The sequence below is a fragment of the Danio rerio genome, chromosome 2, assembly GCF_049306965.1.
Source record: "Danio rerio strain Tuebingen ecotype United States chromosome 2, GRCz12tu, whole genome shotgun sequence".
NCBI lineage: Eukaryota > Metazoa > Chordata > Actinopteri > Cypriniformes > Danionidae > Danio > Danio rerio.
Window position 1 is genome coordinate 57,440,001 of NC_133177.1, and position 18,509 is coordinate 57,458,509.

The following is an 18,509-nucleotide window of genomic DNA, read 5'->3' on the forward strand; positions in this document are numbered from 1 at the left end:
TAAATAAGTGTGCGGGACTTCTGGGAAACGTGCCACTTAGATTTGTCTTTGTCCTGCACTTGTTCTGGTCTGAACAATGAAGACATTACTCACATCCCGTCCAGACGGAAATGAGACCAGAGACTCTTTACTGTTTCTAATCTTTCCATTCAGAAAGACAAAAAGCTTCACCTTTCTTTTATAACCCCTTTTCAAGAGCTGATGATTAGAGCTTTTGTTTTATTCTGACTCTTTCTTCTTAGTTCTGTCCTGCTGGGACTTTCAGACTTTAATGCTTCTTTTCAATTGAATGGTAACGTTTAGTACGGTTCGATACAGGTCACCTTTATCAGACGTGTGTCTCCACTGCCAAATGCACCTTTATTTTATTTTGTTTTATTTTGTTTTATTTTATTTTATTTTATTTTATTTTATTTTATTTTATTTTATTTTATTTTATTTTATTTTATTTTATTTTATTTTATTTTATTTTATTTTATTTTATTTTATTTTATTTGATTTGATTTGATTTTATTTTATTTTATTTTTCTTGTTATTTTATTGTATTTATTGTATTTATTTACTTATTATTTATTTATATTTTGTTTTATGTATTCACTTATCTACATTATTTTATATTTATTTTATTTTATTTTTTTGTAGTTTAGTTTAATTAAATTTTATTACATTCAATCAAATTACTTTAATTTATTGTATTATATTTATGTACTGATAATTTTATTTTATTTTATTTTAGTTTTATTTAACTTTAAGTAGCAATTCTCAATATTAACTAGTATTATTATTATAATTTAAAAAAATGTAATTAAATTGACTATTATTTCTATTTGTAACTAGTTTAAGTAGCAATTCTCATTATTAACATTTATTATATAATTATATAATATTTTATATTATATTATATTATATTTTAATTTAATTTAATTTTATTTAATTTTATTTAATTTTATTTTATTTTATTTTATTTTATTATTCTTGTTATTTTTATTGAATTGTATTTATTTAGTTGTTATTATTTATATTTTGTTTTATGTATTCACTTATCTACATTATTTTATTTTTATTTTATTTTATTGTAGTTTAGTTTAATTGATTTTATTTACATTCAATCAAATTACTTATTTATGTTATTGTATTTTATTTATGTGCTGTTTATTTTATCTTGTTTTAGTTTTTATTTAACTTTAAGTAGCAATTCTCAATATTAAATAGTATTATTATTATATATATTTTTAATTTAATAATAAAATTGACTATTATTTTTATTTGTAACTAGTTTAAGTAGCAATTCTCACTATTAACAAGTATTATATAATATGTTTCATTAAATATTTTAGTTGTTTTAATTTAAATTTTTAATTTAATTTAATTTTATTTTATTTTTTGTGTAACACTTAAATTTAACCACCAGTTCTTACTATTGGTACAGTTTTGGTAAAATGGTACCCTTTTGGTAGGCGTTGTGTACGACAGAAAGCTAGAGTCGATATTATTCTCACTCAAGTAAATGTAAAAGTACCTGGAGGAAACCCACAGCAACCAAGGGAGAACATGCAAACTCCACACAGAAATGCCAACTGGCCCAGCCGGGACTCGAACTAGTGACCTTCTTGCTGTGAGGTGACAGCACTAACCACTGAGCCCTGTGCCACCGAAGCTGATATTTCACATTTAGACCTATTTGGAATTCTAAGTTTGCATCCCACATTTTAGATTTTATTTTTGTCCATCTGAAGATATTTAATAAATATATTATATAGAATACCAATAATAATTGCATACTGTATTAGTCATAATGCTGGGAATGATAAATACATTTTCAATGGTGTTGAATCGTGAGAGTGACATTCAGTTTTTTTTTCCTCTTAATGGAATAAAATGACATCCATTTATTTTGCCGACATGAAGAGAGTGGTTTGTTTTCTTTTGAAAATTCATGATATTTGCATTTGCACATTCATGTCCCCAGTGTGTTCACTGGCAACATCAGATTGATGTTTCATTCATTAATTTATTTTAAAGGTATTGTATATTTTAAAATGTGTTTATGCTATTCATTCATGCATTTATTTTTAAAATGTATTATTTGTTTATAAAAACATTTTATTTTTTTATTACATTTATTTATTACATTTATTTCTTAAAAAAAATATATATATTTGTTTATTACATTTATTTAACTATATTAAAACAAATATTTATATTTATTTATTTATTTTAGTGCAGTACTTTATTTCAATGAGCTTTAAAATTAAATGTATTATTTATTTTTAAAATGTAATTATTTAATTAATTCATTCATTCATTCATTATTAAAAAGTGGTATTTATTTAAAAAATCCATTTTATGTATTTTATTTATTCATGTATTTATTCATTTATTTATTTATTTACTTTTAAAAACATTTATTTTTATTTATTTATTTATTTAATTATTTTAAAAAACTATTTATTTATTTATTTATTTAATTATTTTAAAAAACTATTTATTTATTTATTTATTTATTTATTTATTTATTTATTTATTTATTTATGTAATTTAACAAATACATTTATATTTTAGATTTTAGTATTGTCTGTTAGTGTAATATTTCTCTCAATCACAGCTGTAAGTCTGTCTGTAGAAGTACTTCAGCCTCAAAGGACATTCAATACCTAATTACTCTCCTAATTTACTAAGAACACAGTCTGACGTATTGATTTCTGATTACTGTGAATAATACAGACATACGTGAAGCTGAGCTTGTGTCCCTCTGGGTGTCCGCTGGTAAAGTAATAGTCTGTGCTTTACAGTGATTTTACCCTAGTTACTATAGAGGACACAACCTGCAAAAACAATAAATAAACAAATAGATAATTAAATGAGTAAATACATTTTAAAAATTGTGAGTAAATTAAACAATAAATAAATATAAATAAATAAATAAATTTTTAAAATCCTGCTTTAATAAAACATAAATAAAAAATATGCAAATAGATAAAATTGAATAAATAAAAAAAAATCCCTGCATAAATAAAACAATAAATAAATAAATATGCAAATAGAAGAATAATTAAATAAATAAAACAAATTCTGCATAAATAAAACAATAAATAGATAAACAAGCAAATAAATTCAAAAATCCCCGCATAAATAAAACAATAAATAAATAAATATAAATGCAAAAAGATACATATGTGTTAATAAATAAATAAATAAATAAATTAATTAATTAATTAATAAATATGCAAATATGCAAATATATAAATAAATTTGTACATTTTTTTAAATTCCTGCATAACTAAAACAACAAATAATTATGCAAATAGATGAATAAATAATTCAATTATTGAATTATTCGTCTGCTCACAATATTAGTTATTTATATATTTATTTATACAGGAATTTGTGAATTTTCATTTAATTATTTGCATATTTATTCATTTATATATCTATTGTTTTACTTATGCAGGAAACTTTGGATTTAATTACTCATTTGTTTATCTGTTTGCGTATTTATTTATTTATTTTATTTTTTTATTTTATTTTTTATTTATTGTTTTTGCAGGTTTCACCCTCCATAAGTTACAAGGTGTTTTGAGTAAAGCTCTGCTCAAAATGTGAGATTTCAGCCGTGATTTTGTGACAAATTTGGGAAATCCTAAAAGATTCCTAAAAACCCCAGGCTAAAATTTGTGGTCGTTGATCGTTGGTTTGACATGTTTACTGACAGCCGCTTAGTGCCCGTTGCAATCAGATTTTCCTCAGATGAAGTTCTGCAGTGTCAGAAAATTTCAGAGACAACAGCAGCGTTGAGCATCAGTCCAAGAACCAATGGGAGCTCTGAATTTGATGACTCAATTCATGCGACAATTCAAACAACCGCAGGAAAATGTCAAAACGTTTTTTTTTCTGGTATTGTTATTGAGACACGCTCTGTGCAAAACTCCAGGAGAGTTTTCTTCCGTGTTTGGTGCATCTTCACTGTCGTTCAATCTGACTTTATGACAGCTGAGATCTTACAGTGTGACATGGGAGCCATGTTCGTGCAGTCCGACATGCTAAAATCGTTCTGGATTTTAAAAAATCTCACAGTGTGAGCCGGCTTTAGGACATGGACTGAAAATTGTCTAAACCACTTTATTGTTAAATGTAAAATGCAAAACACCAAAATGCACTGTTAAAAACTTTTAATTATATCAAGTTAACTATATCTAAACTATGAATGATTGAGTAAATAAATAAGTGAATAAATAAATAAATCATGATCATTTAAATATGATGTCATAGGTATCCTTCTAAGACAATGGAGTTTGCATCTAGGTAAGTCTGGGAAGGAGTATATATAATCTTAATATATACATGCATACAATATTTCCAACTTTATAAATATTTTCCCCGTGTTGGCGTGGGTTTTCTCTGGGTGCTCCGGTTTCTCCCACAGTCCAAACACATGCACTATAGTTGAACTGGTTAAGCTAAATTGGTCGTAGTGTGTATGTGTGTGAATGAATGTGTATGGGTGTACTAGGTTGCAGCTGGATGGGCATCCGATGTGTAAAACATATGCTTGTCATGCCAGATCTGTAAGTTGTCGATTTATTCCACTGTGGTGAACACTGATGAATAAAGGACTAAGCAAAAGGAAAATGCATGAATGAATATAATACTATCATTTTTAATAATCATTTTGATTCTTTGCTTCATTTATTCTTGTTTATGTAAAGCACTTTGAGTTACCACTGTGTATGAAATGAGCTGTATAAATAAGCTTGCCTTGCTTTTTAATGCCTCTATTAAAATGTTAATGTTTTTTATGCCCTTGTTTATGTACAATTTATGCTATGGTTTTATATATACAGTTGAAGTCAGAATTATTAGCCCTCCTGCGTATTTTTTTCACAGGGTCTCAAAATGTAAATTTTAGGCCTTGAAAAGTCTTAATTCTACTGAAATATTGTGTTGTGGGTCTTAAACCTTTTTTTTAACTGGTCTTATTTTATTTTTGATCTTGTAAAGCTACCCAATCTGGCCATTAGCACTCATACAATCACCAACAATCCCAATCTCGATAAAACTTTTAACTTTTTATTTAAAAATAACATTTAATTACTTTCCTTACAGTAACATTTGCTTTAAACGTTCTCCATTTATTTACTGCTAAAGATACTGACCTGATCTATATTTTTATTACTAAATTATTGTTATTATTGTAGACCGAAAAATATGACAGCTTTGTCTATTCTTGATAAGGGTTATAGGGTTTGTGAATGGATATATTTGAAAATTGGAAAAAAAAAATTCAAACAAAATTATTATTGTATTATTAAATAAAATTATAATCATTTTTTGATAGGTCAAGTGCAAATATTTTCTAACTGGGATAATCGAAAAACAATCCTTAGCATTTAGCCCTGTATAAATCTAAAATTTCATTCATAATGGTCTTGAATGTCTTAAAGTCTTAAATTTAACTTGGTGAACCTGCAGAAACCCTGGTTTAATGGAAAGAAGGTTTTGTCATTCATTCATTCATTGTCTTGTCGGCTTAGTCCCTTTATTAATCCGGGGTCGCCACAGCAGAATGAACCGCCAACTTATCCAGCAAGTTTTTACGCAGCAGATGCCCTTCCAGCAGCAACCCATCTCTGGGAAACATCCACATACACATTCACAAACCCACTCGTACACTACGGACAATTTAGCCGACTCAATTCACCTGTACCACATATCTTTGGACTGTGGAGGAAACCAGAGCACCCGGAGGAAACCCACACGAAGGTAGGGAGAACATGCAAACTCCACACATAAACGCCAACTGAGCTGAGGTTCGAACCAGCAACCCAGCGACCTTCTTGCTGTGAGGCGACAGCACTACCTACTGCGCCACTGCCTCATCCCAAGGTTTTGTCAACACATTTCTAAACATAATAGTTTAAATAACTCATCTCTAATAACTGATTATTATTTTCTTTTTATCTTTGCCATGATGACAGCACATACTATTTTACTAGATCATTTTTAAGATAATAGGTGTTCTGCTTAAAGTGACATGTAAAGGCTTAACTAGGTTAATTAGGTTAAAGTTTGAATACTTAAGAAAGTCATTGTACACTCTCAGAAATAAAGGTACAGGAGCTGTTACTGGGGCAGTACCTTTTCCAACAGGTACATATTTGTCCCTGAAGGGTCCATAATGGTACATCACTTTTTAGGAACATTTGGGCACTAATATGCACCTTTGAGGTACCACTGTGGACTCTTTGTGGTACAAATATGTTTCTTTTGAAAAGGTACTGCCTCAGTGACAGCTCCTGAACCTTTATTTTTGAGAGTGTTTATCAGTGGTTTGTTCTGTAGACAATCTAAAAAATATTGGTTAAGGGGCCTGATAATTTTGACCTTAAAAGGGTTTTTGAAAAAAATAACTTTTTATTCTATCTGAAATAAAACAAAGACTTTCTCCAGAAGAAAATATATTAGAGGAAATGCTTTGAAAATTCCTGAATGTGTTGAACATCATTTGGGAAATATTTCAATAAAATGGCAGGAGGGCTAATAATTTTGACTTCAGTTGTATGTATATGAGCAGTATCACACGAGTAGCAGTTGCGATATGGCTGTATAATGGCACTGGTGGGAGACATGTGTTTGTGCCTTAGTGCCCCCACCAGTGCCGATATACAGCCATAACACACTGCTACTAGTGTGATGTTGCGTTTATACAACAGTTTGACAGCATAATTGGGTATATAAAAACTAAATTAAACATGGAGAGTCTCAAAAACCCTTTTGAATGAGGAACTACTTTCTTTCGTGTTGGATTCAAATCATAAGCTGACAGTTAAACCGCTGAGCAAGCTTCTTTTAAACTTTAGATCTGTAGTGTCTGCTTTTTGCTGGCTGTATGTGGGCGGAGTAATACACAAAGGGCAAAGAGGCTGTACGGGTGCTGATATCGCTTAAATATATCACGGCTATCAGCCAATCAGATTCGAGAACCAGAGAACTGTTTTGTTTGTGTGTGTGTATGTGTATATATATATATATATATATATATATATATATATATATATATATATATGTGTGTGTGTGTGTGTGTGTGTGTGTGTGTGTGTGTGTATGTATGTGAATATACATATATACATACACACACTTGAAGTCAAAATTATTAGCCCCCTTTTGATTTGAACAGAGCAAAAGAAATTTTCACAGTATGTCTGATAATATTTTTTTTCTTCTGGAAAAAGTCTTATTTGTTTAATTTCGGCTAGAATAAAAGCAGTTTTAATAAAAAAAAAAAAACAATTTTGGGACAAAATTATTAGCCCCTTTAAGCTAATTTTTTTTTTGATAGTCTACAGAACAAACCATCGTTATAAAATAACTTACCTAATTACCCTAACCTGCCTAGTTCACCTTATTAATCTAGTTAAGCCTTTAAATGTCACTTTAAGCTGTATTAACACTCATACAATCACCAACAATCCCAATCTCAATAAAATTTTTAACTTTTTATTTAAAAATAACATTTAATTACTTTCCTAGTAACATTTGCTTTAAACGTTCTCCATTTATTTACTGCTGAAGATACTGACCTGATCTATATTTTTATTACTAAATTATTGTTATTATTGTAGACCGAAAAATATGACAGCTTTGTCTATTCTTGATAAGGGTTATAGGGTTTGTGAATGGATATATTTGAAAATTGAAAAAAAAAATTCAAACAAAATTATTATTGTATTATTAAATGAAATTATAATCATCTTTTGATAGGTCAAGTGCAAATATTTTCTAACTGGGATAATCGAAAAACAATCCTTAGCATTTAGCCCTGTATAAATCTAAAATTTCATTCATAATGGTCTTGAATGTCTTAAAGTCTTAAATTTAACTTGGTGAAACCTGCAGAAACCCTGGTTTAATGGAAAGAAGGTTTTGTCATTCATTCATTCATTCATTCATTCATTTTCTTGTCGGCTTAGTCCCTTTATTAATCCGGGGTCGCCACAGCAGAATGAACCGCCATAATATAACTATTATGCTTAAAAATGTGCTGAAACAATCTTCCCTCCATTTAACAGACACTTGGGAAAAAAAATAAACAGAGGTGCTAATAAATCAGGGGGCTAATAATTCTGACTTCAACTGTATATACTGTAAAAGCCAACAGTCAATTTTATCAAATAAAATGAGTTTAGTTAAACCAAAATTGACTGAAAGTTGATTCTACTCATTTGAAAAGAGTTTTAAACTCAGTATTGAAAGTAATGAGTTCATTAAATACCTCACACTGCTTATATAGATTAGTTTTTTAACTCAAATGGATTTTAGCAATCGGTTTCCTTAAACGGTTTGAGTTGCCTTAACTTATTGGGTTTTACAGTACTCAGTTGGTTTGAGTTCTCTTCTTTTATTGGGTTTTACCGCACTGTAAAAAATGCAGGGTTCTACATAATTTGTTCATGTTGACCCAAGAAAAATCGATTTAGTTAACTTAACACTTTTAACAAATTAATGTGGATTGAACATAAAAAAATGAAGTTGCCCCAATGTATATCGATGGTTTGTTCTGTAGACTATCGAAAATACATATAACTTAAAGGGGCTAATAATTTTGTCCCTAAAATGGTGTTTAAAAACTTAAAAACTGCTTCTATTCTAACCAAAATAAAACAAATAAGACTTTCTCCAGAAGAAAAAAGATTATCCGACATACTGTGAAAATTTCCGTGCTCTGTTAAACAGCATTTGGGAAACATTTATAAAAGAAAAATTTTAAATAGGGGCTAATAATTCTAATTTTAACTATATATATATATATATATATATATATATATATATATATATATATATATATATATATATATATATATATATATATATCTCAGCTCAGTAAAACGAATGTGTAAATGTGAAATGAAGATGGAGCGTCTGTCTTTAAATAGCACGTCCAGCTCTTTTTAAAGATTATATGTCACCTCCTCGTATTAATCATCACTCTGAAATGACCTGTATTGACCCTGTGCTTTGACAAAGACGATCATGTCATTGTTTTATCACAGAATCACCCTCTGCTTTTAAAGTCAGTGTACTGGAAAGCTCTCTGCAGCGGGTAGTAAAGCTTTATCTTTTCTATTTACCAGGTTCGGTGTGGGAGAAGTCAATACGACAGATTGGTTTTGAGAGGTGAGTCCAAGAGCTTGCTTTAATCACACTCCTATAAACCCGCATGAGAAACATTTTTATGAACGTTTCATTTCGAGCCTGTTTATCAAACTCTCACGTTGTGAATGGGAATGGGAAAAAGGGGTTTAATTAGAAATGTTTTTACTGCTTGAAATCTTTTGGCCTGTTTTTTACAACAACGTCTTTATGGCGGGACACTAAACCTACGACGGGAGCTGCAAAAACATCCCGGATTATTGATTCGGTTTAATTGAAAGCTTTGAAGGAGAAAAGAAGAAAGTGCTGTTGCTGTTAGAACGTTGGGTTTTATATTATTGGCTTTATTGGGAAAGAAATAATATTTCACCAATTTATTTTATTTCTATTACAACATTTACTGTATATACCCCAACCATAATATGTATATTTTTTTATTTTTCACAGTATGCAATAAAGTTTACTTCATGGTTCATCCACTGAATGTTTATAAAATGTAGAATGTATTTTAATACTAAATGAAAAAATCACCCTTAATAATAAATAAATATTGTTTATTTATGTGTGTGTGTGTGTGTGTGTGTGTGTATATATATATATATATATATATATATATATATATATATATATATATATATATATATATATATATATATATATATATATATATACATACATACACACACACACACATACATGCATGCATACATACATTTTTAATAATCTGAACAGGTAATCCAGGCTCAGTTTCAAATCGTTGTTCTTCCTTGTCCATTCATTCATTTTCTTGTCGGCTTAGTCCCTTTAATTATCTGGGGTCGCCACAGCGGAATGAACCGCCAACTTTTCCAGCAAGTTTTTACGCTGCGGATGCCCTTCAGCCGCAACCCATCTCTGGGAAACATCCACACACTCATACACTACGGATAATTTAGCCTACCCAATTCACCTGTACCGCATGTCTTTGGACTGTGGGGAAAACCGGAGCACCCGGAGGAAACCCACGCGAATGCAGGGAGAACATGCAAACTCCACACAGAAACGCCAACTGAGCTGAGCCGAGCTGAGGTTCGAACCAGCGACATTCTTGCTGTGAGGCGACAGCACTACCTACTGCGTCGTCCTGTTCTTCCTTTTATTTTAATTATTGAAATACTGTATAATAAATTAATATTTATTATTTATAAAAATTATAATTATAAAATATAATCTATCGTTCGTTCGTTGGAATTTTTTGTTCTATTGTTCGTTTGCTCTATCTATCATTTTATCTACTGTTGTATCTTTCTTTCTCTCATTCTATCTATCTTTCTATGTATTGTTCTATCTATTATTTTATCATTCTGTTTTATTTATTCTATCGTTCAATCTATCCTTCTATTGTTCATTCGTTCTATCCATCCTTTTATTTATTGTTCTATCTATTATTCTATCATACCATTTACCGTTCTATCTATTGTTTGTTTGATTCATCCATCCATCCATCCATCCATCCATCCATCCATCCATCCATCCATCCATCCATCCATCCATCCATCATTCTATCAATTGTTCTATTGTTCTGTCTATTGCTCTATATATCGTTTTATCGCTCAGTCTATTGTTCTATCCATCTGTCTACCTATCATTCTATCTATCATTTTATCATTATATTATTTTGTCATTCAATCTTTTATTCTATCATTCTGTCTTTTGTTCTATTTACTACTGTTTGTCTATCTACCATTTTATAATTCTCTCATTCCATTTATTATTCTATCTGTCCTTCTATCTTTTATTCTATCAATCTATTGTTCAATCGTTCTATCTATTGTTTTATCTATCGTTCTATCGTACTATTTATCGTTCTATCTATCCATCCATCTATCCATCCATCTATCCATCCATCCATCCATCCATCCATCCATCCATCCATCCATCCATCCATCCATCCATCCATCCATCCATCCATCCATCCATCCATCCATCCATCCATCCATCCATCCATCCATCCATCCATCCATCATATCTATCATTCTGTCAATTATTCTATCTATCTATCAATCGTTCTATCTGTTTCTATCATTCTATCTATCGTTCTGTCTATCCTTCCATCCTTCTATCATTTTTCTATTATTCTATATATTGTTTGTTCTATTGTTCTATCACTCTTTTATTCTATCTATCCTTTTATTGTTCTATTATTCTATCTATCATTCTATCTTGTCCTATCTTGTTTTATCATCCTATCTATTGTTATATCTATTGTTTTATCTATTATTCTATTGCTCTATCTATCATGCTATAAATCATTCTATCGTTCTATCTATCTGTCTTTATTGTTTGCCTTTTTTAACTCAATAAAAGGTTTTGTCCATATTTGACCCTATATTGAGTTACAAAAATTCAGTGAAGTACACAGAGAGGAAACAGTTTATTTGCATTTATTCCCAACACACTGAATATCAGCTCTGAAAGCGTGTAACAAGGGCTGTGTTTTGGGTTTTAAGTACTCAAGCAAACAGAGACAGATAACATTACTGTCCACTTACGGTGTGGCCAGCAGTCTGCCATCCTGCAGAGGCTCCAAACTTCACCCTGATCCCATGACGACCCCAAAGCAGATTAAAGCGGCGCTCTGGACAGCGATTCCTCAGCCGCTCACCACGCTCTCGCCCCCTCATCCGATTAAGTGCGGTTTCCTGAGTACGGGAATCTCCACCTGCACCTCTTTCCAAGCAGAGCTGGTCGGACGCCTCCATCAGTGGCAGGAAGCTCACAGTAAACTGTTTATTCTCATAATTGAGCTGTTAGTTGAGTGAAGGCATTTCTGATTTCCTCCTGCTCCGCACAGAGACTTTAAAAAATGGAAATATTGGAAATATGTGCCCTGGGCTACATTTTTGAGAACTGACTAATATGTACCCCGGACTACAGTTGATTAGCCCTTTTGTGATTTATTTATTTTTATTTATTTATTTTTTCCCAAATTATGTTCATAAAGCAATTTTCACAGTATTTCCTATAATATTTTTTCTTCTGGAGAAAGTCTTGTTTGTTTTATTTCAGCTGTAATTTTTTAAAAATGGTTTTAAGGTCAATATCATTAGCCCCCTTAAGCAATTTTTTTTTCCCCGATTGTCAGAACAAACCACCATTATACAATGATTTGCCTAATTACCCAAACTTCCTTAATTAACCTTGCTAAGACTTCAAATGTCCCTTTTAGCTGAAAAAAATATAAAAAGCGAAATCGAGGCTGCGGTGGGAAGAAACCTGGAAGTATTGCATGGAGTCACACAGAAATGTTGTGTACCTGTCTGTATATCTTATCAGCAAAGAGAAAGTGACACAAATTTATCATTTCACCCGTCTTCCGGGTGACCTAAAGGTCCTTTCTAAATGAATAGTGAAAATACAAAGAGATATCAGACCTCATTTTCAGCTAAGTTAGGGGTAATGGCACTAGTTAGCAATTGTTGAGCGCATTCTTAAAACACTACTGTTTTGAAATGTGATTGGCCTTGAAGGTCATCAGTTCACTGCAGTTCACTGTCTTGTTTGTTTTATTTTGGCTAGAATAAAAGCAGTTTTTAATTTTTTTTAAATCGTTTTAAGGTCAATATTATTAGCCCCCTTAAGCAATTATTTTTCTGATAGTCTTCAGAACATATCATCTTTATACAATTATTTGCTTAATTACTCTAACTTGCATAATTAACCCAGTTAAGACTTTAAATATCCCTTTAAGATGAATACTAGTATCTTAAAAAATATCTAGTCAAATATTATTTACTGTCATCATGGCAAAGATAAAATAAATCAGTTATTAGAAATGAGTTATTAAAACTATTATGTTTAGAAATGTGTTAAAAAAAATCTTTCCGTTAAACAGAAATTGGGAAAAATGTAAAAGGGGGCTAATAATTCTGACTTCAACTCTACTTCGTCTTGTAATTTTTGTTTTCACAAACCATTTTAAGGGTGCAGCCTACATTTTCGACAATCCCAAATACATGTGTATTCATAATTTTCTTCTAAAATACATGAAGGTAAGGAACTGTTTATCTGGGAGAGGAATAGAAATGATCATACATCATACAGTGATGTAGAAAAATAATTATTATTGCCGTTAATATACACATTCGTTTGTATTTTACAAACCTTAAATGGAATGTTTTGCATGTAGTTATGTGTAATTGAATGTCTGAAACCTAAAATGAATGTCATTTGTTTGAAAGAATGGATAAATTGTGATTCATGACAAGGGCTGCGCACCTCTTTTTGTGCCTCAGCGCGCGTCAGATTTGAATTTTAGCAGTTGATGATGATGTGTGCTCTGAACATTCTAATCACACAGGTGTGATTGTACTCTTCTGGAACCAGCCATGGCTGATAACACCTGTGTGATTGTACCGGTGTGATCGTACGCAACCAGCCAAAGCTGATCACACTGGTGTGATTGTACCCGTGAAAGGGCTAAATTACGCATTAGTAATTTACAAAATTGTGTGTTATTAACGTTTACACCTACCCCAAATCTAAACCCAACAATAACATTAACCCTCTGGGGTCTAAGGGTGTTTTGGGGCTCTGGAGAGATTTGGACATGCACTGATATTTGTGTCGTTTTCAGTATCTTAAAAACATATAAATGGCCAAAGTGTGATAACACTGTAAACAGCACAAGTCGAGCTACAATAATACTTAAGCAGAATGTTTGTATATGTTTGTGTTTTTGAGAAAGAAACATTTATGTGTGGTTAGTGAAAAACTAAAAAACTAAAGTCATTGAAACAAGGCCATGAAACACACAGAGAACATTTGTGCACAAGACTTTTGATAACTGGATCTTGTAGCCTAGTGTTTTTGTTTCAAAATGATGTGAGGATCATCTTGTTAACTTGCTCACAGAAAACAATATAATGAATTAAAAAGTCTAAGTCACTTTTTGAGTGAAACTGGTTTATGCGAGAAGGCGTGAATTATTATTACTATGCATTTAGTCACACCTGAGAAGACAAAGACCTGCATAATGAGCCATCAGACAGGTATGTGACTAAGGCCCCGTTTACACTAGTGCGTTTTAGTTTGAAAACGCATAAGTTTTGCTACGGTTACGCCATCCGTCCACACTACGCCGGAGTTCTCGAGCGCCGAAAACGGAGCGTTTCGAAAACGCTGGAGAGGCCGTTTTCATCCTGAAACGCTGCTGCTCCGTCTCAGTGTGGATGGGGAAAGACGGAGACATCTGAAAACGGAGGCGGGGCTGCCGACGTTCGCCTATCTGATTGGGGCTTTTCCTTAATATTAAGTAGCCCACACACAGTTCAGTCTCGCATCCTCTTCTTGTAAGTTAAGACTTCGCAAGTTTGATCAAGGCTGCAGTCTCCCCCTTCTCAGTTTGATATGGGAAACATACCGAGGACACGGGTAAATCTTCAAAGGGAACAGTGTACTTTATAACTTCATTCACATCACCTTGGCTACGTTGTTTCACTTTCTCAACAATAAAATGTAAACATGATTTAAGGAACTGCCTATTTACTTTTTAATATTAGCAACTTAACAGACAGCAGAAATGTTGAGGCGTCGTGCTGCATATATGGGCGTCATCTTCACTGTGTGGATATTTATAACAAAACGGAGCCAATAACAACTGCCTCCTTTCAATTTTAGTGAAAATACGAAACGCACCCTCTCTTTTGCTGAATATCAGTTTTAATAATCGATAATTATAAAAGTATAACATACAATAAGTTTATACATTGTAGGAAATAAAGGCAAGCGATCAGTCCTGGATTAGTACCTGGATTAATCATTAACTTATCTTTGCGCTTAACCAAAACATGTTACCCGTGAACAAGTAACTTAATAGATTCCAATGACCAAAGTCAGGGAATATGTCGTTAGATAAAGACAACAAAATGAATGAAATATCACGTTCAGCAAATATAGTGAGATTAGATCCAGCGGGAGATGCGTGATGAGCAGTCCGACAAGCAGAGCTCTCATCTGGGTAGAAATGCTGGAGCGCTTGCCCGAGAGTGTGTGTGTGGTCACGTGATGTGCGTTTTCAGCGTTTTGGTGTGGACGGAGAGCTGTTCAGAAACGCTGGGTAAAACGCGAGTGTGGACGCGGATCGTTTTCATTCTACAACGCCGTTTTAAAACTAAAACGCACTAGTGTAAACGGGGCCTGAGAGGGAAGAGTTTCAAAATGGAACCTAAACCTGCACTTTACAATGTCTACAACATAATGGACATCTTGTGTGCACTGACATAGTGCATGCATAGCATCCCTACACTACAGGCTGCAGCAAGGAATTCTTGCTTTTTTAAAATGTTGGCACCATTTTGGGAATGAATAATAACCAGCAGAGGGAGCAATGTAAAACATCTGGGGCCTCATGTACGAAGACTTGCATGGAAATAAAACAATGCGTACACACAAAGCTGTAAATGTGCTTTAAATTTACAGCTTTGTGTCGAATCCCACGCATATTCTTTGTACGTCCGAATAAACGTGAAACTAAGCACAACACGCATGAGCGCAAAACCCCTCCCTGCCTCCTCCCCTGTATGAATATGCTAATGACTCTACTTTTGCAAAACCAAATGAAAAAGCAATGGCAAAAGCAAGCAAAAAGAGAAACTTTGAACAGAATGTGAATTGGAGGTTCTGCTTTCGGAGGTAGACCGGAGAAAAACTGTGTTATTTGCAAGTTTGTCCTCCGGAATTAACAACAAAAGAAAAAAATAGAGTGGGGGAGTTTAGCTGATGCGGTCAACACAGTTGAGTCTGAACATCGCACTGAGTGAATTAGAAAAGAAATAGTGAGATTTACAGGTACAAAATGATATAACACTCTAAACAGTCTGAGTGGCGCAGCTAGTAAATCGCATGACATCATATTTTGACATGTTCGAGCATGAAGTCTGTTCGAATCCAGCATCTGCTGAATTCATTCTTCTTTTTTCCCCCCGCTACATATCAGATTTTGCCTACTATTAAGCACGAGGAAGACAAGTAGGAGTCATTAATAAGTTTGTGCATCATATTTTATTTGCACATTTATTTAATGGAAATGTTTCTGATTCACATATGCAAATTCATCTTCTGATGGTGCCTTATAGCAATGTGCGTGCAGTAGATGGCTCCCATTACATTGGGAAAACAGGCGACGGCTGCAAATTGCGCTTTAATGTTTGGCTGGTCAACTGTATGGTATGGAAACCTTATATACCTGCTAGATGAACCCGTCTCATACAGCTGCCATTACACGGCTCAGACACTTTGTAGAGTGCAATTTAACACAACTGCCTCTAGGAGTCGCCAATGCAAATAAAACAGGCATGCACAAAAAAATGTGCGTACGCCAGCCCTAAAGCTGGCGTGGAGCTGCGCACATTCCCTCGTTCAGTTCATCATTAGTAAATCCAAACGTGAGCCATTCTGAGCGGGAAACCTGGCATACGCAAAGTTTTTGTGCGTACGCAGCGTTGATACATGAGGCCCCTAAAGTGTTGTTTTGCTCATTTCAAAAATGCCTCAGTCAAAGTCCGTCTTCACAGTGGTTCAGTATTATTATTATTCTATTATTATGACCTCCAGAACTGTCTCAAGCATCTGTCTGCGCTCCCAAAGTGCATCTCACACCTCCAAAAGCCACCGCGTTGCGTTCATTGCATTTCGTCTTCATCTTCTTAGGCGCAACTCATTCATTAGAAAAGAAAAAGGCCACAGTGGCTTCTCCTGCCGCACAAAGCAAAAAATTTTTTCTGTTTGATATTTGCCGCCAGTTTATCAGAAAGTGAGAATTTGGTTCTCTTTGACTCTCTGGCTGTTTCTCAATTCCGGACTTGCGTTCTCATGGAGAGTGGTCTAGCTAGCTGTCCTCGGATGAACGAACTCGGAAGACCACAAGAACAGAGAACGCGTCCTCTGAGGAATGAGATGCTGCGTTCTTCCTGATGGTCACACGACCTTCACGGGTTTTGAATCGAAAATTATTTAAACATTACAGCATTCATATAACGATTTATTGTTTTTCCCCATTTCAAAATATATACTATGCTTAAAAACATTATAAATATGAGTTGCACAATACAAATAAAACAGATTTTCAAGAGTTCACACTTAGCTTATGATTGATAAAGCTAGTTTGGCGTGCTGTCCCCTGAGCTTATAAGATCCTCGAGCCCTGGGCTCCCTCCCGTTGCAAGGCGAGAGGGGAGTTTGAGCTCAGGTAGATCTCGATGACTCCCCCTCTTGCTTGTTGTAGCTAAGTGTCAGATATGGATGCTGAAAGGTGTACTCAGAGTTTAGCTAAGGTATTTGGATTAATTGTTTAGAGCAGTGGTTCTCAAACTTTTTTCATCAAGTACCATCTCAGAAAAATGTTGTCTCTCCAAGTACCACCAAAACGAGCAGTATTGAAATACACTAGTGTAGTAGGCCCAGTAAAGCAGCTACAGCTCTGCACAGTAAAAAAAATATGGCAGATTACCTCAGAAATATAGGCTATATGTCATATATGGCATATTATATACATCATTTTTGGTCAATTTTGAAATGTGTGTAGCATGTACATGACATATTTAATTCCTCCGCGTACCACTAGAAGGAACCCTGCGTACAACTAGTGGTACATGTACCACAGTTTGAGAACCACTGGTTTAGAGTGCTTGATTTTGAACTGTGGGAGGAAACCGGAGGACCCGGGGAAAACCCACGCGACCATGGGGAGAACGAGCAAACTCCGCACAGAAATGCCGTCTGGTTTGGAAAGGAATTAAACCAGGGGCATTCTTGCTGTGAGGCAACAGCACTAATTGGTGGCCATCGTGACGTCCGCTTGAAAGGGAGGAAAGTAGGGTTGGGTGGGGGGGTTTCTTCAAGACGAAGATGAGAATAGTCTGGTTATTTATAGTGAGTTAAGGATCGTCTGATTGGATAATCAGTCATTAGCTAAAGTTGGAACAGCTGTGAACAATCATAAGCACGTGATCCTCTTGAAATTTGTTAATAAATAAACTTCACTTAATACGAATTTCTGCAAACAAGCACCCTCAATGTGTTTATTCCTTTATTAAGATGTCCATGGTAATGTTTATATTCACCGTCCATTTCATTTAGGGAAACTCCTGAGGTAAATTAGTTAAATCTCTGAACTTTAGTAATAAATCGAAATAAAATGCTGCACTTTCCACCCCCAGTCGCAATGACTTATGGGATTTCTAGAGCGAGATCGATCCTCAAGACAGCAACGGTGTGTCCTCCATATCAAGATCACATCCGGGAAGTTTCACGCGTCCTCTGTTCTTACGGTCTTGAGTATTGGAACTGAACTTTGGCAGCTGATGACGTTACACGAGAACACA

General features: G+C 33.4%; 1 protein-coding gene across 6 annotated transcripts in view; it reads left to right on the top strand.

The window, feature by feature from the left end:
- piezo2b (piezo-type mechanosensitive ion channel component 2b) overlaps positions 1 to 18,509 on the top strand; it is a 251,114-nt gene that overhangs the window by 51,062 nt on the left and 181,543 nt on the right. For all 6 annotated transcript variants that reach the window (XM_021468270.3, XM_021468277.3, XM_021468271.3 and 3 more), the window contains exon 4: positions 9,129 to 9,171. In XM_021468270.3, the coding sequence (XP_021323945.2) occupies positions 9,129 to 9,171 (43 nt within the window). The remainder of the gene's footprint in view (positions 1 to 9,128; positions 9,172 to 18,509) is intronic.